The sequence below is a fragment of the Tachyglossus aculeatus genome, chromosome 12 (assembly GCF_015852505.1).
Source record: "Tachyglossus aculeatus isolate mTacAcu1 chromosome 12, mTacAcu1.pri, whole genome shotgun sequence".
Lineage (NCBI taxonomy): Eukaryota > Metazoa > Chordata > Mammalia > Monotremata > Tachyglossidae > Tachyglossus > Tachyglossus aculeatus.
The window spans coordinates 15,677,350-15,703,613 of record NC_052077.1 but is presented as its reverse complement, the minus strand read 5'-3'; the positions used below and the strand labels follow the sequence as shown (position 1 = coordinate 15,703,613).

The window sequence follows — 26,264 nt, the reverse complement described above, 5'->3', positions numbered from 1 at the left end:
ACTGCATCTCTAAAATGACGATGTTAAAGTCAATTTAATATGTTTAATCTGTACGATTAGTCACTTGTGCACCTACTGCTCAAAGACTTCGTTTGGTTCTATACAAAAAGGTTGCCAGTCTTTCAAATTTTGGGGGAAAAGACAACATCTCTTTGCTAGTGGGAAATCATGATTTACTATTCTACTGGAATTTTCCAATGGGGCCACTGAGCATTTGGACAGAAGGAAGCTAGTGGGCATAATACAATTGGATTTTTAAAAGACCTTTGACAAAGTTTCACACAAAAGCTTTTAAATAACTTGAGTAATCATGACTTTGGAAGGAAAGTCCTGTCAGAGATAGAAAATGGATTAAAAGCTAGGAAGCAAAGTGCAGGGGTAAATTGCCATCTATTGGAAGAGAAAAGAATAAATAGTAAAGTTCTCAGGGTCAGTGTTAGTACTGGCTTCTTTGAACGTTTTCCACATACCAACTGTGGAAGTCTCCAGGTCTGGAGTTTTTCTGGATGGTGAAATATTATGCAAAGGAATAAACTGCAGGAAAAACTCATATGGTTGAGTGGGCAACAAAGTGGCAGGTGACTCTCAGTACGAGTACATGAAATTGTAAGCTCCTTGAGGGCATGGTGTCTACCAAATTAATTGTACTCTGCCAAGAAGAGTGCTCTGCTCGCAGTAAGTGCTCAGTGATTGCTTGAAGTGCAAAGAACAATAATCCAAATTAAAACTATGAAAATTGACATTGAACTGTAATAATTATGGTATTTGTTAAGCGCTATGCGCCGAGCACTGTTCCAAGCACTGGGGTAGATACAAGATGATGAAGTTGTCCCATGTGGGACTCACAGTCAATCCCCATTTTACAGATGAGGTGAGGCACAGAGAAGTTAAGTGGCTTGCCTAATGTCACACAGCAGACGAGTGGAGGAGTCAGGATTAGAACCCGTGTCCTCTGACTCCCAAGCACTTGCTCTTTCCACTAAGCCATGCTGTTTCTCATCATGACTATGTCATAATGACTGAAAAACCTTGGAATCTTTGTTGATTGGTCTCAAATTAATAGTTTGGTCTGCAGGCAAAAAGGCCAATAAAATGCAAAGCATTAGGACTAGATTAGAAAACCTAAAAGGGTACTAATTTACCCTTAAAGAAAACCATGGTAGAGACATATCTCGCATTCTGTTTATCTGGCCACTGCTTCTTAAAGGATCATAATAGAGCTGGAGATGGTCTGAAGGAGTCTGGAAGGACCAAAGTTAAGAGTCGTGATCGAGAGGAGTACCTAGGAGAACTGTCACTCACCAAATCCCACCATATCAGCACTAGGAGGCTTGGCTTGAAAAGAAAAAAGAAAAACTTTCACACAGCTGACTTGGGAAGCTTAAAAAAAAATCAGTTTGTAGTTGAAAATTGAATTTCAAGGAAAATGAGGGCATATTAATGGGTTCACGAAGGCTAGTCGAGGAGACTCTGGCACCTGCGGTGACTGGACACAAGCCTAACCTGGTAGAGCATTTCTCGTGCTCTTATCTTCCAAATTCACCGTCACAGAGGTCATTGTAAAAGTCTAGCCTAGAAATGAACATTAATCTTTGGAATATGATTGCTAATGGAAGCTAACACACCTACTCAATATGTTTATTAGGTCTTGTGAGCTATCAGACTTAATAAAGGGGCAGCAACTTAAGGGTTATTAAGCCCCGAGGCCGAGTTTCACACCAATAAATAAAAAATCAAAACCTAAGCTTCTCCTCAAGAATATTTTCCAAAAGAAGTTTCTGAGGAGCAAACAATTAAATATAACAAATGGACTTGGGAATTCATTAATATTGGCATAAACTGTTTCATGACAAATGGTTTTGATTTTATGAGTCTATAAGTAAGATGGTTGTGTAAACCTTGCAACATTTTATAGTCTTCAGGAAAACTGGTTCTCTAGGAAATTTCAGTAATTCAAAAAAGGATTTTACTTTCAGTTGTACCATTCTCTACACAAACTGCAGCAGGCACTTCAACCATTGAGGTCAAATCAATATTTAAGATTAGATATTTCCTCTCTACATATAGTGTGTATAAACATACACACCCCACCCCCTCCACACAGATATATGAAAGCTTTTTTATTATGATGTTTACATCAGGCCAAAAAAATAAGTCACCTTCTTTGGCCTATATCGTTTAAGAAATCAGACAACATGAGATTACAGACAACGCCACTTAGTAAAAATTGCAACTTCATTGCCACCAACTACCAACATCTGCTCTTTCCCACACTCCACAATCCCGGCTCGAGAAGGTCCTAGGCCACTAGAATCAATTCACTTCAATTATTTGGATTAATAAAATGAAAAACCATTTTCCTCTTTAAATTCTCCCTTTGGATACAACGCAAGCACGATTATTTGTGTTCCTATATCAGCTCCACACCCTTTAATCCCCCAATAAGCACTGACTCTGTTCAAGGTTGCGACGTCTGACTGGCTACCAACACAATTTAGATGCGCACAGCCTTGCTTCTTCCAGATGTTGTACCGCCTCCTGGGCAAAAAGCAGTGCTAGTCCGTGGGCTCCTCGTAATGAGCATAGCCACTGGCATAGGTCCTTCCTAAATTCAAATTGGTAAACAGATCTGTAGTCTCTGGGTCTGAATCCTTCCCTTCATCCTCTTCCTCCTCATCCTCCTCAGCTTCACAGTCGTCATCTTCCTCATCTTGGTAGCTTGCGTCCCCGTATTTCCCCGATGCGAGGTTCTTCCAGTAAGCGTCATAGCCAGAAGCTCCATCTGCCTCTTCACCACCGGTTTGCCGGCCAAACTTCAGAGAGCGGGCTACAATAAACAAGTAAATCGTTATTCGGGAAAAGGTAGGCTGTCTTCTCCCACACTTTTCCCTAAAATCACATCACTGTCGCAATATACGGCTGACTCTCCTCTGGATCACGGGATTAAGTCTGCTACCAGAGAAATACAGAAGAACATCGGGATGGGGGGCAGCCATGTAGCCAGCAAGAAGCAGCAGAAGAGAAGCAGTGTGGCTCAATGGAAAGAGCACGGGCTGTGGAATCAGATGTCACGGGTTCAAATCCCAGCTCCACCAATTGTCAGCTGTGTGACTTTGGGCAAGTCACTTAACTTCTCTGTGCCTCAGTTACCTCATCTTAAAATGGAGATTAAGACTGTGAGCACCCCGGGGGGACAACCTGATCACCTTGTAACCTCCCCAGCGCTTAGAACACTGCTTTGCACAGAGTAAGCGCTTAATAAATGCCATTATTATTATTATTATTATTACTTGAAAAAGGTATGAGCCTTCTTCAGGCAGCCATTCAGGGAGCGAGCAGAGGAAGATTTGCTCTCCAGGGTTCTCAAGGGTGCCGGTGCTGTCCCCTCATGAGCCATGGAATGGAGAGGCGGCTCAACAATGACTCCACTGGTAGTGAAGTTGTGAAAACGCAGAATGTACTACTGTATTACATTGAAGCCAATTTCTTGGGAACCAGAAAAGCTTCTCAAATGCTAGTTAAATGACTGTTCCTCAAATACAACTGATGATAAAAATGAGAAATTGCAGATTCCTTCGTATGTTGGTGTAAATACAGAAGACAATTCTTCCGAACACCCATCATGTAACCAAGAACTTTTAAAATCAATCCGGTGATTAAATCCTACTTGGCTCATGCCTATATTGTTGGAATATGTGAAGACCAGAGCACACTGCTCAACACTTGTCGAGCAGATCCTTGATTTAATTCCAGAAAATTGTGGGATGTTTCCATCTGCTTGTGCACACCCTGACCCTAAGTTTTGTTTGCGTAGCCAGAGGACTATATCTGCGCTTTCCAAACAAAGCTTAAGGATCCTAGTTCACACAGAAAAATAATCGTGTTCCAGAAGCATTCCAAATACTAACTTGACATGCTCAGATCCTTTGTCTCTTGAGTTTCATGACCACATTTTGGGCAAGGAGGTTCTTTTCCTTTTTCTTGCTTGAACACCTTGCTTCTTGTATGATCGTCACAGAAACAAGCCTAGAACATGAGATAAAGAAAAAGGATTGTTTGATCGAGTTCAAATAAACATACTGAAGAAATACTGCCTTCACGGGGTCAGAAATGTCTCTCTTGCAGGGGAGGAGTGAGATGAATTTCAATTACTCATAGTGGGTCTGAAAGTTATTTCCTGCCCAGCAACTGTGCTCATCCCATTTGAGCCAAAGCTAGATGTAAGCTGGCAGAAACAGCACACGATGGAGAGTATATCCTCTGCCAAACCTTTTGTGGTGTGGTGGCCTGTTCATTTGATCTAGTGCAAACAAGCGCAGGCATACACAATTATCCCTGAAAGGCACAAGAGTCTCCTCACTCGCCAAGGATGACACCTTCAGAGACTTACACTATTAGGTTTAGGCAGTGCTGCCTAGTGGAAAGAGCACAGGATGAGAGGCTCCTTACTACTTCCAGTTCAGCCAATGAGCTGGTGGGTGGGGCGTGTGTGTGTGTGTGTGTGTGTGAGATATCTAGTCAAATCATTTAACTGCTCTGCACCTCAGTTTCCTCATCTGCAAAACAGAAATAAGATACCATCTCTACCTCTAAAATTGAGAAGCCCCACTTGGGATAGGGACTGTGTCCAGTCTATTTTTTTTTAATCAACCCTGTACTCAGCACAGTGCTGGTACTTAAATCACAATTATTAGTAGAACAATACAAAGCATTTTTTTAACCCATCCACCTCTGCATCCAAAAGAAACCCCTTTCCATTGGCCTTAACGTGCACAATCACCTTGTCCCCTCCTACTACAATCCAGCACGCTCACTTTGCTCCTCTAACGCCAACCGGTTCACTGTATCTCAGACTGATCTATCTCACTGCTGACACACACACACGCCCTGCCTTTTCCTGGAACTCTCTCCCCCTTCATATCCAGCAGACCACCACTCTCCCCACATTCAAAGCCTTATTAAAAGCTCCTCTGAGAGGCTTTCCCTGACTTATCCTTCATTTCCCCTACCCATTCTCCTTTCATCATCACCGTTGCATTTGGATCTGTCCCCTTTATTAACCCTACCCTCAGCACCACAGCACTTATGTACATAGCCATAACTTATGTATATTCATGTGTCTCTCCCTCTAATAATAATAATGATGGCATTTATCAAGTGCTTACTATGTGCAAAGCAATGTTCTAAGTACTAGGGAGGTTACAAGGTAATCAGGTTGTCCCACGGGGGGCTCACAGTCTTCACCCCCATTTTCCAGATGAGGCACAGAGAAGTTAAGTGACTTGCCCAGTCACACAGCTGACACTTGGCGGAGCTGGGATTTGAACCCAAGACTTCTGACTCCAAAGCCCATGCTCATTCTACTGAGCTTCTTGCTTCTCTAGACGGTAAGTTCATTGTGGGCAGAGAACGTGTCTACCAAAATTGTTATATTGTACTCTCCCAAATGTTTAGTACAGTGCTCTGCACACAGAAAGCACTCAGAAAATATGATTGATTGTGTTACCTTACAACGCAGGCAAGAATGCTGTCCAAGTCTATTGCAGGAAACACCTAGAGGAAATGATACAAAACTTTCATGTTCAACTAGAACCACTTATTTCTTTCAGTTTATATTTAGGTCAATCCATTTTTCCAAAAAATAACTTCAGTAATGTCGACTTCAAACGAGGGGCACAAATGACCTTTTCAGAACACAAATACAACCAAATGGATCCTCCTTTCTTGACATATAGGTTTTACGAGCTGAACTGCTCCTCTAACCACACAATTGGTGAAAATCTGTTCTTCACCTATGAAGAGTCACTGAAAGAGTTCAAAATTAATTCACAACTCCCTAGGTTTTAGGATCAAAGTGCTTGGCCAAAGGAACTTCAATAAAAATCAAATTACTTGGAGTGAGAGGGTCCAGTGCTGAAAATTATTGTACTAATTGGTGGACTTTTTCAAACTTCTGAAAAAAAAATTCAAAGACTTCCTGGGAATTTCACAGGAACACAGGACTTTGAGAGCTAGTCCAGCCAACCTTCATGAAGGAGCACAATCTCATGAAACTATCCTGTTTATAAAGGCCCCCAGAGGATTTCACAACCTCTTAAAACTAGCATCCATCTGCTACTATTTGAACCCACTTCAGCTCGCCCTCACTTTGAAACTGGGCAGAAAAAAACCCTTTATAAACTTTGATTTTTTTTTTTTCTAGTATCCCAGGAATTTAAATTGTGGTCCAAATGCAAAGATCTAAATCTTGAACTTGGCAGTTCTGGGCCTAGTTTAAACTAAATCCATTTTTCATTCTGAGCTCTTTTTTTGTTCCTCAATGATAAGTGAGGGCCGTAGCTCTGTCAAAGTTCCAAGGTAACATTTGTCCATTTAAAGAAAAAATGTTGCTTCTTTCCTTCCCTTTAAGCCATATGGAACTGCATTCAGGTACACTCTGGGGGTGTCTCTCCAGGCAGTCAATAAGCACGCTGCCTTACTACATCACTGACAACGTTGTGTGAAACAGAATCAAAAGCCTTACTGAAATCTGCAGACACAGATGTTATTTTTCTAGTACTCGATGGGAGCTTGCATTCCGCTGGGTATCATTAATACTGAAATGTTTTTCAGTTAAATAAGACTCGCAAAGTTGCAAGAAATTATCTAAGGTTAAAGGATTCAAGAACTGTCCTAGATTTATTTTTTGATGCTCTATAAACTGTTGGTTTTTTTTCTTTTTCTGGGAAAGGTGTGTTATAATCATGCCACAATTTATAGTAACAATAATAATGGTATTTATTAAGTGCTTACTATGTACAAAGCAGTGTTCTAAGCACTGGTGTAGATCTGAGTCCTATGTGGGGCTCAGAGTCTTAATCCCCATTTTACAGATGAGGGAACTGAGGCACAGAGAAGTTAAGTGACTTGCCCAAAGTTGCACAGCTGACAACTGGCAGAGCCAGGATTAGAACCCATGACTTCTGACTCCCAAGCCCATGCTCCTGCCACTAAGCCATGCTGCTTCTCAATTATAAATTACAATTTATAAATATAATTTATAGATAAATTCTTAATTTATCCTTCCCTTTTGTACAGTTTTCCAAGCTATAGCTGGTCCCAATGGAATCAAGGCTTTTTAGAGATTTAGAAACAATGATATGGATTATTTCTGTTCTTTTGTTTATCCCTGTGAGATCTTTCCTGTTCCACAATAATCCTAAGCAATTCTATGCATATGGATCATGTTGGGAAGATAACAGGTGGCAGAGAAGCTCTGGATCTGTCAGGCAATTAATGGTTATACTACGGGGATTTAAAAGCTGTTGGGGGCAGCAGCAATGAGGGGAGTTCTCTTTGGGAGAAAAAACAAAATTTGCTCAAAAAGTCATTCCCAGTGATGGGTGTTTTTTTTTTTAAAAAAAAAAACGAGCATGACAAGATGTGATTATGCTAAAAAAAATCCACAATTCATGGTAACAATGTTTTATTGACCACTGACCAGATTTAACCAACTAAGGGGAAAAAAAACAAGTTATGAAAATGAGGATTCAGACAGCCATAGGGGCCGTTTTTCAAGCAGAATCTTTCCAAGTGTTAGTGGAAATCGGCAATGGAAGAGGGATAGAAAAGTAAAAAGAAAGAAAAGACTAAAAGGATGAATTACAGCAGAGAAACCAAGGAAAATTGTGACATAGTGAAGCAGATTTTAATATCTACATAGCAGTGACACAATAACAACTCCCTCCTAGGACACTGAAGATTACACACAGCTTTTTCACTTCATTTGTGTAACTTTCACAAATTCATAGTAGCTCTTTATAGCCTTATAGCAAGAGGTTCCCCCCACATCTAGACTCTAAGTTCAGGAATGTGCCTGCTATATTGTACTCTCCTAAGTGCTTAGTACAGTGGTACGCACACAGTAAACTCTCAATAAATACGACTGATTGATTATGGAGAGGGAACGTGTCTACCAAGCCTGTTACACGGTACTCTCCCAAACTCTTAGTTCAGCACTCCTCACAAAGGAAGTGCTCAATAAAATATGACTGATTGGTTGATTGACTTATAGCCCAATCACTCAGCTCCCTGTCCTTTATTCCATACAAGGAAAAAAAAAAAATCAGCCCTTTACAAGATCCATACTGTGAGACAAAATATCAGAGATGATACATAGTTCCGGACACTTCTTAAATATTTGAGGTTCTGCAAAAGAGCTTGGGTAAGGTGTATTTTAGCAGACATGAAGTCATAAAAATACTCGCCATCAACAACCCAAACTATTTGAGCCTGTGTCAAGTATTCCCCAGGATAATTTTCCTAGAAATATGGCAGCATCAAGTCTTGGAGGAAATAGGCTGTAAAAGTATATGATCCTAGGGGATTTTTCTACCCAGGACTTTACGTATTAACATTTCCAAAAGAAAGTATCCTCTGTGTAAGATCACTACCAGGCTCAACAGAATGTAGTGAGCCTCAATCCCTGCCCTTGGGAAGCTTGCAATCTAATGAGGGGGGAAAGACAGACTGAATATATCTTAGGAGTGAGAAAGCAGAGAAGATCTTAAAAGAAATAACTTACATTTAAATGTTTCAGCCTCTAAAACCTGGCAGCTGGCTTGATGTTCAAACTGGTCATCTTCACAGAGGAAGTTATGGCAAAACGAGCAGCTGAAGATTCTGCCTCCTGTCAGATTTCCCAAGAAGAAAAGACACAAATGTTGGCATGAAGTTTCTAGCTCACCAATCGATGCAATTGATACAGCTGTCATACTGCTTGGATTCAAAATTTCCTCTACGTTACAACTGCTGGTGTCCCTTTCGAAGTCTTCCAAGGACGCAAAATCCCTGGCCTTTTTTTACAACAAAATCTAAAACCAGTATCATCATCTGACACCCGTTCTATGGCTTCAGGCCTCTCTGGAATTTCATCGGTTCTCTCTGTGGGAATTTCTGTTCAGAGACAGATCCAGGTGAAGTGTTCCAACAAGGAGAAACCCTGGTTTCTCCAACAAGGTTCCCCCCGATTGTGACTAGCCCCACCTCAGAGACCACCTTAGGAGCTGGTCCTACATCTCTCCTGGCACTCCAGAAACAGAATTCTCCGGGGAGGGGAAACCCTGTGGGTTCCAAACCTGTTCAAATCACCTTGAACAGCCCGGTGCTCATTCCCTTAGGGTGGCAGCACCAAGTGCCCAAAACTGGCTCCAGCTCTAAGAGTGTGAGCATTGTATGGCTAGATTTCAGCACCCTGTGGAATAACCCAGAATACTTCTACATCATTAACCAGAGTGTTGTGAAAGATAAGAATCCCATGTAAATTTAGCCGGGGGGGACCATCCTGTGAGATATGGAGTCACCTACACCATGCCAGGTCACCTGGGGTGGTCTGTGAACCCCTAAGTTGGCCCTTTCAAGTGTGTAAACACTTCTTCCCTTCACTCAGTTCCCAGCTGAGCCACAAAATGGGAGAGGAGAGAGGAAGGGCAGAGCACACTCTGGGGAGGAGGCCAACTATGAAGAGAGATTTTTATATTGCGAGCCTCTCACGGAACAGGGTCTAATTCCCAGCCGTGTAGTCTTCCCCATCACTTTGTTCAGTGCTCTGCACAGAGCAAACAATATTGCATACTATTACTACTATGACTCCTGCTCATGGCCTCTTAACCCAAGCCTAACCCAGCTCCGCACGTGCACACGACTTGCAGAATTTCCAGTACCATTTTTATGATGAAGTTGTGCTCATGCACCCCCAGTGCTTCTCTAAAAAATGAGGCTAGAAGTGCTAATAAGGGAATGGATTTTATGGGGTGGGGGTCTCTCCCTCTCCCCACTCCTGGCAAAGTCTCCTCCCCGGCTCCCTTCTGTTCCCAGGAGTAGTCTAGCTCACGAACGTCAACATACCGGGCTGCAAACTTAGCCTATTCAGTATAGCAGAGAAACTGGTTTTCTCCCTCTCCACTTTAGGTTTAGCAACTCACCATGATCCCAAACACCTCTTTCACATTCAACACACTCTGCATCTGCAAGAGGGCAGATACAGGCATGTGTACTAAGACATTTCCTACCATGGCAAACCCAAGCTTCACAGAAATCGCAGATTGCACCCTACAATCAGAGAAAAGAAAAAAAAAAAAAGATTAATCTGGGCACTTAAAACCATCCCCAGCACATCTAACTCTACCTAATGATTTTTTATTGATCCTTTAAAGTAGTGGAATATAGGACTCTCCATAAGCACAAGGAAGTCAAATAACTGGACACAAGACAGTGTTTTGGGTATACCACAGCAGATGGAAGCCCTACTGATAAACCATGAAGATCCCAGGATACAATTACTAATGCTATCCCTGTCCACCACAGAAATTAGGGCACCATAAATCATTAAGGCAAGCCCGGGGGCAGGTTGTATTGCTCCTTTCCCTTGAAGATTTCAAAATAAATTAAATTTCAGATGAAGTTCAGGGCCTGTATTCTAAGCACTCATTTCTGCAGGGCTTCTGTAATTGAATGGACTTATGAACATCTTTGGCTTTTATGAAAAATTGCATGCATTTGTATAATTTACGAAGGGGCTCCTCCAGCTTTGCTGGAATAGAGGAGGTAATGTGCTTTAACTGGAAAAAGAAGCAACTAGTGTCGGTCTTAAATCACTACTCTCTATAGTGTGATTCGTGATTAAAATTAGATAATTAGATAAGTGCTTATACTGTATCTCTGCTACCCTACACTACTAGACTGTTGAACGAACTTAATCGTTTTTGTACTACAATGGAAGCAGCAGCAAATCAGCCAAATCATTCTGAAGTTTGGTTGTGTGGGGATTTTGGGTGTGTGTGTGTGTGATTTTAAAAGAATGCCAAAGTAGTTACCCATGCAATTAGGTACTTCATTTTACAAAGCCCTTCACTCATTTAATTCTCTTATTTACACAAACGTTTACATATGCTTGTAAGGAGTAGGAATGTTGTCCTTGGCATTCAAAAATGGCACTACCGATGCATGCATGCCGGTGGATCGATAAAGGTGTCTGTGCCAGGAATAACCACATTCCACTGTAGACTCCACACTGTGTACATGTAAAAACTATCCTTTACCATGCTAACACACTTACTGGGTTCAGTTTGACCAGAACTAATCGTGCAAGAGCTTGTTAAAAACTTAAATGGTTTATCTATAAAGTGGGAATAATTGTATTTCCTATATCTAGAGAGAGAGACTAGATGGTAAGACACTGAAAGACTGATCTCCTACACTGAAGAACAGCAAAAAACTTGTGTCAGAGACACACAAAACTCAACCCTGTGGATCTATTATAGCCCTACACCTTTTCCAGGTGAAGTGCCACATGAAAGATGCCTTTTAGATAGAACTCTCCACTCCCTTGCCTCCTCTAAACAAGACAACAATTTTGGAACTTACCACCATTGAAAGGCCAGTGCTATAAACACCAGCATGCTTTATGACACAATCTGAAGACTTCATCATACACTTTGTTTTGCCTATTGAGAAAAGGCAAAAGGCAAAAAGGTTTACTAAGGGCTTTATTGCAATAAACATAAAACTTGAATGACAATCCGGTATCAACCCCATATTAAAAACCCACGCCCAAAATTATTTTGCAAATCCCAAATTCTTCCCAACTGTTAAACAGTAGCAGCATGGCTCAGTGGAAAGAGCACGGGCTCTGGAGTCAGAGGTCATGGGTTCAAAGCCCGGTTTCACTAATTGTCAGCTGTGTGACTTTGGGCAAGTCACTTAACTTCTCTGTGCCTTAGTTACCTCATCTGTAAAATGGGGATTAAGACTGTGAGCCCCCCGTGGGACAACCTGATCACCCTGTAACCTCCCCAGTGCTTAGAACAGTGCTTTGCATGTAGTAAGTGCTTAATAAATGCCATCATTATTATTAAACATCTGAACATTAGTTGCAGACTGGATCTAAGATACCCTTAGAGCTAAAAAAATTTACTGGTAGGGTAAATGAAATGAAATTATAAACTACTCAATCACGATAAAGTTGAATAACAGTAAGAAATGTGTTCTACATTTAAATGGTGCACGAGGTAATTTAATCATCATGATGCATTGGTGTACATCATAACATTAAATAACCCAGTAAGTTTCCTAATTGAAAGTGTTCAAAATAAGAAAAGCCCGATTAATCCCCTAAAGCAAGAAAAATAATTTCACACTTTATAATTTGTAAGTGTATATTCTTCGGGGTGATTATTCTACTTATTTTCCCCTAACATGTCTCAAGTTTGAAACTAATGACAAAGCAAACACAACTTAGTGATCCATTTTATCTATTTGTATGCCTAGTTCGGCCATGAAGGCTGTTTCTGAAAATCGTATTTGCCTGCTCCAGACAGGCTTCGCTATCAGGGCGCATGGATAGGACTAGGGTTCAGGGGAAGGGTGGGAGGAAGATGGAGAGATGTCTGGGAGGGAGGTACAGGACAGGTGGTACAGGGCTGCTCAGTCTCAGCTTTGCTGCAACAGCTCCAACTCTACTCCAGGGGCAGAAATAATAATAATAATAATAATCATGGTATTTGTTAAGCACTTACTATGTGCAAAGCACTGTTCTGAGCACTGGGGGATACAAGGTGATCAGGTTATCCCACGTGGGGCTCACAGTCTTAATCCCCATTTTACAGATGAGGGAACTGAGGCACAGAGAAGTGACTTGCCCAAAGTCAACAGCTGACAACTGGCGGAGTCTGGATTTGAACCCATGACCTCTGATTCCAAAGCCCGGGCTCTTTCCACTGAGCCACGCTGCTTCTCTAATAATAAATTATAAATTATAAATAAATTATAAATTATAATTTATTTCCAAATAATCTTTGGAAATATGGGCCCTAGAAAAGGAGACCATCTGTATCAAGTGGTATCACCCAATGAAAAACTCAGAAAAGCAACATAGTTTAAGTGCAAAGAGCCAGGGCCTAGGAGTTGGAGGACCTGGGTTCTAATCCCGGCTCTATTTCTTGCCTGATGTATGACAAGTCACTTCATTTCTCTGCCCTTCAGTTTCCTCTTCTGAAAAACAGGGATTCAATACTGTTCTCCAGCTCACAAACTGGGAGCTCCATAAAGGGCAAGGAACTGTGCCTGATCTGATTTTCTTATACCTACCCAGATGATTAGTATGGGGCTTGGCACCAGTAAGTGCTTAACAAGTATTACAATTACAAGATTACATTATCAATTATCACAACTACAGTGCTCTGCACACAGTAAGCGCTCAATAAATACAACTGATTGACAGAAAGCTCATGCTTAGATTCCTGATCAAGAGTATCAGCGAAGTGGAGTCTAATTCCCACTTATACACTTTTCATCAGTGCTTAGTACAGTGTTCTGCACAGAGTAAGTGCTTAATAAATACCATTGCTATTATAAGAGTAGTAGAGGAGGTAGTGAGGATTAGGAAAGCAATGATCCAGTTTTCCCTACCCTTCCTGGCTGCCCCCAAACAACAAGCATCAGAAAAGCTGGAAAAAAAAAGGAAATGGACTGGATTGTAAACTCGTCCTCTACACTGTAAGCTCATAGTGGGCACGGAATGTGTCCATTATATTATACTCTCTCAAAGCTCTGCACACAGTACGCGCCCAATAAATACAACTGATTGACAGAAAGCTCATGCTTAGATTCTTCCTGCTTATATTCCCTACCCCAGATTAGAGCCAAGGAATACTGGAATACCTTGCTATATATTCCCTGAAAATGTGCATTTATCATGAACAGCTGTACTATGGAGTTCATTTTCCTACAGATGCACGTACAAATACAGCCCCAATCAGGTGATGGCACTCTACGGCTAATATAAAGTTTCAATCCATCCCTTCCCACCACTCCCTTCCCCTAGTGATTTTGCTGCCCTTGGGCACCTCTATCTCATCTCCCTCCAATCCTATCACCCTCTACTCCCTCATCTCTCCAGTATTTTGGGCAAATGCAGGGCCCTGGTCTGGGCTCTTTGCCTCAAGGAGCAGGGAGGTAGGGCCACCTCAGCCCCACCTCTTCATTGCAAGCGATCCAGCTCCCAACACTACTTCCCAGGGCCCAGGTTTTATGGACCCAGAAGGCTCTTCCCTGGATCCCTCCTCACTCCCAGTCTCGATCCCTTGAGGGCAGGGAATTGCACTGTCCAGTGCGTGTGAATTGTATTTATTGAGGGCTTACTGTGTGCAGGGCACTGTACTAAGCGCTTGGGAGAGTACAACAATATAACAGACACATTCCCTGCCCCAAACAATCTTATAGTCCAGAAGAAGTTCTCTGTGTCCACCCCGGTGAGCTTAACTCATGCATGCCCTGACCCCAGAGTGTTAGAAGCAGGAAGAGCACGGGAGACCAGATTCCTCAACCTTTGCTCCAGCTCACTTCAAAGAAATAATCATTAGTAGTAACTATTTATTGAGCATCCAATGGGTGCAATGCACAGTACAAGAGAAGCAAGAGATACATTCCCTGTGTACAAGGAGCTGGCTAAAAGGGGAAGGAGGGGGACACACAGACATAAATAGTACTGACAGAGGGATCAGAATGAATAATGTGATATGAAGTACAGAATTGAATATACATCTATACCCGCAACGTAAGTGTTGTGGATAAGTAAAAAGTGCAGGAGGTGGCTGTAGAGTTCATCGAGGAAGGCGGGATTTTTGGAAGTTTGAACATGGGCAAGACTATGGTGGGTTGGATTGGAGGACAGAAAGGCCGGAGGCAGGGAGAACAAGGTGGTAAGGTGGTGGGAGGGAGGGGAGCAACCACAATATGACTGTCTAGTCATAGCTGGGTCACATGCATACACATATACACATACCCCACAGGGCAGAAGTACAAAGGAAAAGAGGCATGGAAATACACAGACACATAAAAATCCAGTTACTATACTTGGGGAGTCAAACAATGGGACACACATGACGACACTGACAAAGTAGTTGAGAGAAATAAAGAGTTTCTGTACACACTCTTGGAAACAGGAGATCACACTAAGAAACAGACCCGCACAGAAAATGATGGGAGAGCAAGCAAAAGACAGGGAAGGCAAGGGCAAATTTGCGACTTTAGAGGAAATGACATGGCAGTGGAGAAAAAGAAAAAGGAAGGCCTTCTGTGGTCTCACATAGTTCATCATATTATACTAACTACTACATTAATCTTCATGAAAAGCAATGGATCAGGAAATCCTGCCTTACCCAAGATTTTCCAGGTGAGTACAAGTCAATTTAAACCAAATAAAAGCTAATTACCAATCCCCCTTTATTGGACTGAAAGTCAGGCTGGCAACACAGCTTTAAACTGATTTGATTCCCTGATTACCACGGGGCCATTATAAAGCAAGATGTATCTACTTTTAGACTGTGAGCCCACTGTTGGGTAGGGACTGTCTCTTTATGCTGCCAACTTGTACTTCCCAAGCGCTTAGTACAGTGCTCTGCACACAGTAAGCGCTCAATAAATACGATTGATGATGATCTACTCAGAGGCTTTGTCATAATACCACAGTTTGCTTACAGTGAACAAGACATAAACATCATGTTACAAGTAAAAATATGGTTTTCCATTTAAGACCTCCACAGAGTTGTTTTACCCAAACTGTATTTCAAAAATATTTAGTTTAGCCTTGGCTTGCATTGCAAGAAGCTGACCAAGTTTTCTACATGTAAATAATAATCCAACTGCCTACCCAAGCAAATCAGAAGTGTGTGGAAGTTTATTACAGTGCTCCACACACAGCAGCACTCAAACAGGCCCACGAGGCACAGGGGCTGCATCCAAATCTGAAATTTAGCATGGCCGAGTGGAAGAAGCACAGGCTTGGAAATCAGAAGACTTGGGTTCTAACCCCACTTCTGCTACTTGCATTTTGTGGGACCTTGGGCACGTCACTTAACTTCTCTGTGCCTCAGTTACCTCATCTGTAAAATGGGGATTAAGACTGTGAGCCCCACATGGGACAATCTGATTACCTTGTATCCCCCCCAGTGCTTAGAATAGTGCTTTGCACATAGTAAGCGCTTAACAAATACCATTATTATTATATCTTTCTCCCTCGTACTTTAGACTGTGAGCCCAGGACTGTCTGACTTACTAGACTTCTAGACTGTGAGTCTGCTGTTGGGTAGGGACCGTCTCTATGTGTTGTCAACTTGTACTTCCCAAGCGCTTAGTACAGTGCTCTGCACACAGTAAGCGCTCAATAAATACGATTGAATGAATGAATGAATGACTTGTGAGCTCGTTGTGGGCAGGAATGTGTCTGTTTGTTGTAAAACTGTACTTTCCCAAGTGCTTAGTACAGGGCTTTGCACACCATTAGCACTTAATAAATATGCCTGAATGAATGAATGATTATCTTGTATCTACCCCAGTGTTAAGATCAGTGGTTGACACAGAGTAAGCATTTAACAAATGCTATTATTGTTATTATTTTCTCATATCTAACCCAGCAGCCAGGACAGTGCTTGGCATATAGTAAGCACTTAAGTACCCCAATTTTTATCATTATCATTAAGTCTTTATTAACATATGCACTTACCACACTGGGCACAAATTGGTAACTTCTGTACGGAGCTGCAGAAATAGCAAAAGGCTCTATTCTTCTGTCGTCTTATTTGGATGAAAAACAGAGAGTAAAATCCAGGTCAAAGGCAAAATATCAAGAGGCACATCGGAATAATTTACTTAGGGAAAAGAGGAAAATGAAAACTATTTACCTTTGGCATTTATCACATTCCTGCAAAATTTAGAGAAATTTTTATTAATGTTTTCCACTATTAAGAAATAGAAGATAAGAATTTGAATTCTAATTCTGATTAAGTTTCCCATTTAACATTATTTTACTTCAGTGACTTAGAAAATGTACAACTATTGGATTGTTTTTCACCTACCCAATGATAATTTAAAAAAAGGTGTTACCATTGAAGCATTACATGGATGTTTAGCTAAGTCTATGTTGCCTCTAGAAGCTCTAAGCTGTTTTTCACGTTCTCGTCGGTTTTCAGCCTTCTTCCGGGCACCAGTCTTTTTTTTAGGCATTTTACTGTTTTCTGCATAAAAGAAAAATGAGAAGTTGTGAGCAAGATTACCATATTTATGATGTTACATACTTAGCTTCCTTATACTTTTTTAAAAAGAAGTCCTTTTAAATTTTCCATTTTAAATACCTTAGTTCATTTTCAAGTTTTTACTAATTACAAATGAAATGCACTACTCAAATACTCTCTGAGGGAGGCAACAATATTTAGGGCTTTAAAAAAATGGCCAACTGATTCATTCATTCCATTGTATTTATTAAGCGCTTACTGTGTGCAGAGCACTGTACTAAGTGTTTGGGAAAGTACAACAATAAACAGTGACAGTCCCTTCCCACAGTGAGCTCAGTCTAGAGGGGATCAATTTGATCAACCTGACTGATGGAAAAAACCCATTCTAAAAGTTCCAAAATCATAACAATAATAATGGTACTAAACACTTACTATGTGCCAAGCACTGTTCTAAGATACAAGTTAATCAGGTTGGACACGGTCCTTTCCCACATGGGGCTCACACTCTTAATCCCCATTTTACAGATGAGGTAACTGAGGCCCAGAAAACTGAGGTAACTTGCCCAAGTCACACAGCAGACATGTGGCAGAGCCAGGATTAGGATCCAGGTCCTTCTGGTTCCCAGGCCCGTGGCTCCATTTACTAAGCCATGCTCATTTCTTATAATCTGAAACATCCTGCCTACGCTAGAAAGTCTGATTTGCTCTTTAAAAAGAGGTATTGCAGAAGTGAAAAACAAAACAAAACACTAAACTACACCCTCCTGGATCCCACTTGTACTAATTTGGAAATCACTGTTGGAATTGTTAAAGGCCTGATATTCATTCATTTTACATTACCCTAAAAGAGTTTGAATGACCTCTGCTCTCGCAAGTGAAAACACAACACCAAACCTAAACCCTATTAATTACCCTATTAATTACTGTACAACTATCACTACCAATTGCCCCCGGCTGGCCAATTTAATACTCAGTCCTGGCAGGGGTTCTCGCACTGAAATGAGCACAGTGAGATGCTCCATAGTCCACTAATCTGCTAAGCCTTACTGGAAGCTTTCCCAACTCTTCCACTTGGTCTATGAAATGAAGTAGATAACTTTTTATAGAATATTTTTCCTCCTCAGCCTGTCTTTTCCCATTGGATTTCCCTTTACTTCACAATCATTCTCACCCCATTGTTTTGGTGTCGGCCTACTGGAGCTTGCAACTCACTCTCTTAACTCTGCTGTCGTCAGTGTGTGGACACATGACTGTCACATATTCCTGTGTGGACTTGGGTGCGAGTCTCACTGTGTGTGCTTTTTCCTTGATTGGTTTGCCCATATGATTAAAGGTATCTTGTTTCCTGTACATAGCGTATGATCCACATGCTTCTCTGTGGGTGCAGGTGTGTTCCTGGAGGTAGGAGGTACGTCTGTGTGTGCATCTAGATTTCACAGAATAGGGTTAGAGGGGAATAAGAATTGGTCATACATTCATTCAATCGTATATATTGAGCGCTTACTGTGTGCAGAGCACTGTACTAAGCGTTTGGGAAGTACAAGCTGGCAACATATAGAGACGGTCCCTACCCAACAACGGGCTCACAGTCCAGAAGAGGGAGACGGACAACAAAACATGTGGACAGGTGTCATGTCATCAGAATAAATACAAGTAAAGCTAGATGAACATCATTAACAAAATAAATAAAATAGTAAATATGCACAGCGTGGTCACTGGGTAATGGGTAATCCCTGTGCTGCTGATGGCACCCAGTTCTCACATTGGTTCTAGACTGTAAACCCGTCATGGGCAGGGATCGTGTCTGTAGTATTGTACTCTCCCAAGCGCATAGTACTGTGCTCAATAATCACCACGGATTGACTGGCTCCTATATCGATTTTTTTTTTTTGGGGGGGGGGCAGGGAAGAGAGGGGGGCCTAGACAGCAGCATTGGCTTCAAGCCCCTCAATTACCTCTCTCCCACCACAACTCAGCCTACACATCTCAATCCTGTAACACGAAGCTACTTACTGAAAGTGCCTCGCTCTTATCTCTCTCAGCATCCTTTCCCTCCTTCCTATCTCCCTCTTACCTGGAACTCCCTCCTCTTTCAGTCCGACAGACCACCACACTCCCCATATTCACAGTCCAACTAAAATCATATCTCCTTCAAGACACCTCCCCGACTAATCACTCCTCACCCTACTCTCCCTCCCTCCCTCTTGATTCGCCTATATATTTAGTCCTATACAAGGCATTTAGGACCCCCATAACCTTTTTTATGGCATTTGTTAAGCACTATGTGTCAAGCACTGCTCTAAATGCTGCAGTAGATACAAGTTTGTCAGGTTGGACACTGTCCCTGTCTCATATATTCAGTTGCTTCCCTACCTGTATCATCTTGAGCCCACTGTTGGGCAGGGACTGTCTCTATATGTTGCCAATTTGTATTTCCCAAGCGCTTAGTACAGTGCTCTGCACACAGTAAGCGCTCAATAAATACGATTGATGGCAATCGTTACTTCTAGCTTGTGAGCTCCTTGAGGGCAGGGATTGCATCTACTTGACTGAACTGAACTCTTCCAAGTCTCCTCATGCCCAGTCCTATGCTCTTTCGTCTAGCCCACATTGCCTTTCCAAAGTCCATCCATTTTTAGGAAGTTCAAATTCATAGCACCTCTGCTCTACCCAAACCTCTTTAGTACTCCATCAACTCCAGAAAAACAAAGCTTTGCTATTGTGAATGCCAGAATTTCGACAGGTGAAACATTTTCTTCATTGGATATTTACAGTACTTCAAGCTATAATGGGTATTTATGGCTTTGTCTATACAGTAACAAAGAGGGTATGCCCTTCAAAAAGGTGCCAAGTCACTTCAGTTTACGACAAACACTCAATGGCAGTTCTAAAATGTAGGTATTCCCTGGGCAGCTCATTCTTTGCCTATGACATACACAAGTCTATTTTCAAAAGGTGACAGTTTACAGAGCAGTAATCTACAGTTACCAACAGGCCAAATTAATCATTTTTGACACTTTCTTTTAATAATGATGGCATTTATTAAGTGCTTACTATGTGCAAAGCACTGTTCTAAGCGCCAGGGGGATACAAGGTGACCAGGTTGTCCCACGGGGGGCTCACAGTCAACCCCCGTTTTACAGGTGAGGTAACTGAGGCACAGAGAAGTTAAGTGACTTGCCCAAAAGTCACACAGCTGACAATTGGAAACTCAGACATCAAAATATCTGTCAATGGCATTTGGGTGCTTACTGTGTGCAGAGCACTGTATTAAGTGCTTGGGAGAGTGCAATATAAAAAGAGTATGCATAAGCAATCCCTGCTTACAAGGACCTGACTGGCTAGAGGTGGAGATACATATTAAAATAAATTACAGATGGATACATACATAGTATTGTGGGGCTGGATGAGGAGTGAATATCAAAGTGCTGAAGGGAAACAGGCCCAAGTGCACAGGTGACACAGAAGGGAAGGCTTAGAAGTGAGCACCTCTGGGGAAGTCCTTTTGGAAAAAATGTGATTATAGTAGGACTTTGAAGAAGGAGAGGTGGTCTGCTGGACATGAAAGGGGAGTTCTGAGCCAGAGGGAGGACTTGGGGATCAGTAGCGGAACAGATGAGATAGAGGTACATCCAGTAGGCCGGCACTAGAAGAGTGAAGTGTGTCGATTGAGTTGCAGTAACCCCCCTGTGCTGGGCAGCAGCGGCACGGGAGACAGTCGTGGGCGGAAACTGAAGTTGACTGTGCAGAAAGAGGCAATGGTAAATCAATTCTGTAGTTTTACCAAGAAAACTGTGAGCCCACTGTTGGGTAGGGACTGTCTCTACATGTTGCCAATTTGTACTTCCCAAGCGCTTAGTACAGTGCTCTGCATATAGTAAGCGCTCAATAAATACGATTGATGATGACGATGATGATACACTACTAGAAGGATTGGAGATGAGGCCATCTGGGAGCGATGTGTCCATGGTGTCGCTGTGGGTCGGAGAAGACACGACAGTATAAGACAAGACAGGAGGCCAGTGAGGTTACGTGGTGGTGGAGAGTCAACCGAGTATTTTAAAGCTGATGGCAAGGTTTGACGCAGACCCGGATGGGCAATTACTGGGGGTTTTTAAAGAGGAGATGTGGTCTGATTGGTTTGTTTCTTTAAAGTTTGAGGCAGCATAAGTAGACTACGGACTGGAGAGGGGAGAGATGGGAGGCACAGGAGTCAGTGAGGAGGCAGAGAAGCAGCATGGTGTAGTAGGGGAAGCAGTGTGGTGTAGTACATAGAGCATGGGCCTGAAGTCAGAAGGTTGTCTGCTGTGTGACCTTGGGCAAGTCACTTCACTTCTCTGTGCCTCAGTTACCTCATCTGTAAAACGGGGATCAAGACTGTTAGCCCCATATGGGACAGGGGACCGTGTCCAACCTGATTTGCTTATAACCACCCCAGCACTTAGTACATTGCCTTGGCACATAGTAGTAGTTGCGATGGAGAGGAAAGGGTGGCTTTTAGAGATGATTTGATGATAGAACCAACAAGATTTGGTGACAGACTGAATATGCAGGCTGAACTGAGGATAATACCAAGGTTACGGGCTTGTGAGACACGGAGGATAGTGGAGCGACGGTAAAGTCATGGGGAGGACAGGGGTTTGGGTGAGAAGACAAGAGAGCTCTATTTGGGATATGTATGATTTATACCACAAGGATCTAAAAGGGGATTATGACAGTCCTGAGTATTAAATACCTCACTTAAAATGAGTTTAGTGTTAGGGAGAAATGTAGTTTCACTCATTTTAAGTGAGGTATTTAATACTCGCGACGGTCATAATCTCCTTTTAGATCCTTAATTCCTATCTGGTTCAAAACATGGTCCCACTAATCTCAAAATACACTTTGATATCATCATATTTCTGTAAATCGCTCTTCATTTACAGAAAAAAAAACTGGGAAAGTAGGCTATTGAAATAAGTAGGGCTATTACCTTCCTAAAAACAAATCTGAAACACATCAAAGTGATGAAATACATTAAGTCAGCAATTCATAAATCCACATCTCATTTGTGATTACTTCTCAAAAGAGTTCTTTCACTGCAGAACCCTCTATGGGATCAATTTTCTGGCTGCAATACTTTAAACGAGAGCTTTTTGAAAGGCAGATGATTTCAACATTTCTGAAGGAGAAAAATGTGCTTTTCAAGAGTTTCTAGGAAGTCCCCTCTGTTCAAAAAATGCAGTTTGTCACTTCCAAAAGTTAATGATCTATACTAACTTCTCAGTATAATTTGGCGATATAAAAAACACCTTCTAACGGTACTGATATTTACAGTACCCTAATAATTGAGTATATGGCATAAATCACACCCAATTCAGTTTTAATACTTGCTCTGCAGTGCTTGCCAAGAAACAAAAAAGGCAATCTTGACTCTTCCTTCTTTGATGCGTCAGAAATTGAAATTTCTTAAATAAAACCATTTTATTCCCAAGCAGGTGGTGGGGACTCCCATCGCCAATTAATGCTTTGATGGTGGGGGAGTTTTGAAAGCTGCACATAACGGGCCAGTGGCCAAGAGGTAGTTAAGTGGTGCTTCTATTTGCAATTCATTTTGTGAGCCCACTGTTGGGTAGGGACTGTCTCTATGTGATGCCAATCTGTACTTCCCAAGCGCTTAGTACAGTGCTCTGCACATAGTAAGCGCTCAATAAATACGATTGATTGATTGATTGATTGATTTAACGTCATAAGTGGATAATACTTGTGCGTGTCTGCCAGTTCCAAGATGACCTTTTCAGCAACTCTCAAACAAGCCAACTATCTTAAGAGGCATCACCTTGGCATATGAAACTGAAAAGAGAGAATACACATTAGAATAAATTGAATATATACACGCACACCTATACAAAAACACACACACACAGACATACATGAGTATCTACATACACTTACATACGCATCTATATATACATATACACATGTCTGCACACACTTATATGCGTGTCTATATACATACATACGCATATTTAGAGAAGCAGCATGGCTTAGTGGAAAGAGCATGGGCTTGGGAGTCAGAGGATGTGGGTTCTAATCCCGGCTTCGCCCCTTATCAGCTGTGTGACCTTGGGCACTTCACTTCACTGTGCCTCAGTTCCCTCATCTGTTAAATGGGGATGAAGACTGTGAGCCCCACGTGGGACAATCTGATTACCTTGTATCTACCCCAGTGCTTAGAAAAGTACTTGGCACATAGTAAACGCTTAACGATTGCCACAATTATTATATATATATATATATATATATACACACACACACACACATGCACACGCATGTCTATATGCATATGTATGCATGTCTACATATATGTATACATGCATACCTTTTTAGATGCGTGTTTATATATATACATACCTTTCTATCTGCGTGCCCATATACATCCTTCCTATTCGCGTGCCTATATACATACTTTTCTATTTGCGTGCCCGTATACATGCACACCTTTCTATACATGTGCCTATATACATTCATACCTTTCTATACGCGTGCCTATATACATACATACCTTTCTATACACGTGCCTATATACATACATACCTTTGCATACACGTGTCTATATCCACACATACATTTCTATATGCGTGTCTTGTCTGTCTCCCCCTTCTAGACTGGGAGCCCGTTATTGGGTAGGGACCGTCTCTGTTGCCAACTTGTACTTCCCAAGCGCTTAGTCCAGTGCTCTACACACAGTAAGCGCTCAATAAATACGACTAAATGGATACGCACTTCCACGCGAGTGCCTATATATATGTATACATACATACGTGTGTACTTATACACTTACATACGCGTGTCAATACAGATAGACACTGTGAGCCCGTTGCTGGGTAAGGACCGTCTCTATATGTTGCCAACTTGTACTTCCCAAGCGCTTAGTACAGTGCTCTGCACACAGTAGGTGCTCAATAATGAATATGCACTTTCACCTGAGTGCCTATACATACACATGTGTGTACATACACTTACAAACGCATGTCAATACAGATATACACAGTGAGCCTGTACTTCCCAGCGCCTAATCCAGTGCTCTACACACAGTAATTGCTCAATAAATACTATTGAATGAATGAATGTACACGTGTCTAGATACACGTATGCACAAGCACATATAGTTCCGTACACATACATGTTTATTTAAACCCTGCTGCAGACTGGGAAGGGACCGCCTCTATATGTTGCCGATTTGTACTTCCCAAGCGCTTAGTACGGTGCTCTGCACACAGTAAACGCTCAATAAATACGACTAGATGAATATACACGTGTCTAGATACACGTATACACAAACACATATATTTCCATACACATACACGTTTATTTAAACCCTGCTGCAGATTGGGAAGGGACCGTCTCTATATGTTGCCAACTTGTACTTCCCAAGCGCTTAGTACAGTGCTCTCCACACAGTAAGCGTTCAATAAATACGACTGAATGAATGAATATGCACTTCCATGCCTATATATATACACACGTGTGTACAGATACACTTACATAAGTGTGTCAATACAGATAGACACTGTGAGCTCGTTGCTGGGTAGGGACCGTCTCTCTATGTTGCCAACTTGTACTTCCCAAGCGCTTAGTACAGCGCTCTTCACACAGTAGGTGCTCAATAAATACAACTGAATGAATGTACACGTGTCTAGATCCACGTATACACAAACACATATATTTTCGTACACATACACGTTTATTTAAACCCTGCTGCAGACTGGGAAGGGACCACCTCTATATGTTGCCAACTTGTCCTTCCCAAGCGCTTAGTCCAGTGCTCTGCACACAGTAAGCGCTCAATAAATACGATTGAATGAATGAATATACATGTGTCTAGATACACGTATACACAAACATTTTCGTACACATACACGTTTATTTAAATCCTGCTGCAGATTGGGAAGGAACCGTTTCTATACGTTGCCAACTTGTACTTCCCAAGCGCTTAGTCCAGTGCTCTGCACACAGTAAGCGCTCAATAAATACGACTGAATGAATGCACACGTGTCTAGATACACGTATACACAAGCACATATATTTCCGTACACATACACGTGCTGCAGATTGGGAAGGGCCCGTCTCTATATGTTGCCGACTTGTCCTTCCCAAGCGCTTAGTACAGTGCTCTGCACACAGTAAGCGCTCAATAAATACGATTGAATGAGTGAATATACACGTGTCTAGATACACGTATACACAAACACACATATTTCCGCACACATACACGTTTATTTAAACCCTGCTGCAGATTGGGAAGGGACCGTCTCTCTATGTTGCCAACTTGTCCTTCCCAAGCGCTTAGTCCAGTGCTCTGCACACAGTAGGCGCTCAATAAATACGATTGAATGAATGAATATACACGTGTCTACATACACGTATACACAAACACATATATTTCCGTACACATACACGTGCTGCAGATTGGGAAGGGCCCGTCTCTCTATGTTGCCACCTTGTCCTTCCCAAGCGCTTAGTCCAGTGCTCTGCACACAGTAAGCGCTCAATAAATACGATGGAATGAATGAATATACACGTGTCTACATACACGTATACACAAACACATATATTTCCGTACACATACACGTGCTGCAGATTGGGAAGGGACCGCCTCTATATGTTGCCAACTTGTCCTTCCCAAGCGCTTAGTCCAGTGCTCTGCACACAGTAAGCGCTCAATAAATACGACTGAATGAATGAATATGCACTTCCACGCCTATATAGATATACACACGTGTGTACAGATACACTTACATACGTGTGTCAATACAGATAGACACTGTGAGCCCGTTGCTGGGTAGGGACCGTCTCCCTATGTTGCCAACTTGTCCTCCCAAGCGCTTAGTCCAGTGCTCTGCACACAGTAGGCGCTCAATAAATACGACTGAATGAATGAATGAAAGTAGGAGCTCAATAAATGCGATGGGATGGAATGAATGAATGACTGAAAACCCAAACTACAACCGTCGGTGATTCTCCCCACCACCACCACCAGCACCACCACGCCTCCCCGAGGTGCTAAAATGTCCTAAAGGGATGGGGGGGGAACAGAGGGGATTAAATAGAGATAAAATTGAGGTTTTAAAAGCCATGTTTTGGGGGAACCTACGTTGAACCTTGAAAAGCAGGGCGGCCTTGTCCACAGAGCTGCTAGGCCCAACCGGAAGTGATCCTCTCCTCAAGATGGGC

At 42.0% G+C, this 26,264-nt stretch overlaps 1 protein-coding gene across 3 annotated transcripts; it reads right to left on the bottom strand.

Moving 5' to 3' along the window:
- Nucleotides 1-2,105: 2,105 nt before the first annotated feature.
- On the bottom strand, nucleotides 2,106-26,264 carry ZNF330 (zinc finger protein 330). Of its 3 annotated transcripts, none has more exons than XM_038755259.1 (10): nucleotides 26,185-26,264; nucleotides 16,921-17,051; nucleotides 16,719-16,738; nucleotides 16,541-16,611; nucleotides 11,404-11,483; nucleotides 9,963-10,089; nucleotides 8,564-8,668; nucleotides 5,507-5,553; nucleotides 3,909-4,026; nucleotides 2,106-2,827 (listed from the first exon to the last, which is right to left on the bottom strand). In XM_038755259.1, exons 2-10 carry the CDS (start codon nucleotides 17,038-17,040, stop codon nucleotides 2,556-2,558), a joined length of 960 nt encoding a protein of 319 aa, XP_038611187.1. In that variant the 5' UTR covers nucleotides 17,041-17,051; nucleotides 26,185-26,264; the 3' UTR covers nucleotides 2,106-2,555. The 3 variants fall into 3 exon arrangements, with proteins under 3 accessions (XP_038611187.1, XP_038611189.1, XP_038611188.1); XM_038755261.1 differs by having other exon boundaries at nucleotides 10,050-10,089; XM_038755260.1 differs by lacking the exon at nucleotides 26,185-26,264 and adding an exon at nucleotides 20,437-20,452.

Bases quoted from the DNA above. Each gene is read 5' to 3' on its own strand.
- ZNF330 (XM_038755259.1), bottom strand. From the start codon at position 17,040: ATGCCTAAAAAAAAGACTGGTGCCCGGAAGAAGGCTGAAAACCGACGA. The intron at 10,090-11,403 runs GTAAGTTCCAAA...CTCTGATTGTAG, and splicing joins GCACTGGCCTTTCAATGGTG to GGTGCAATCTGCGATTTCTG. The intron at 8,669-9,962 runs GTGAGTTGCTAA...GAAATCTGACAG, and splicing joins AAGAGGTGTTTGGGATCATG to GAGGCAGAATCTTCAGCTGC.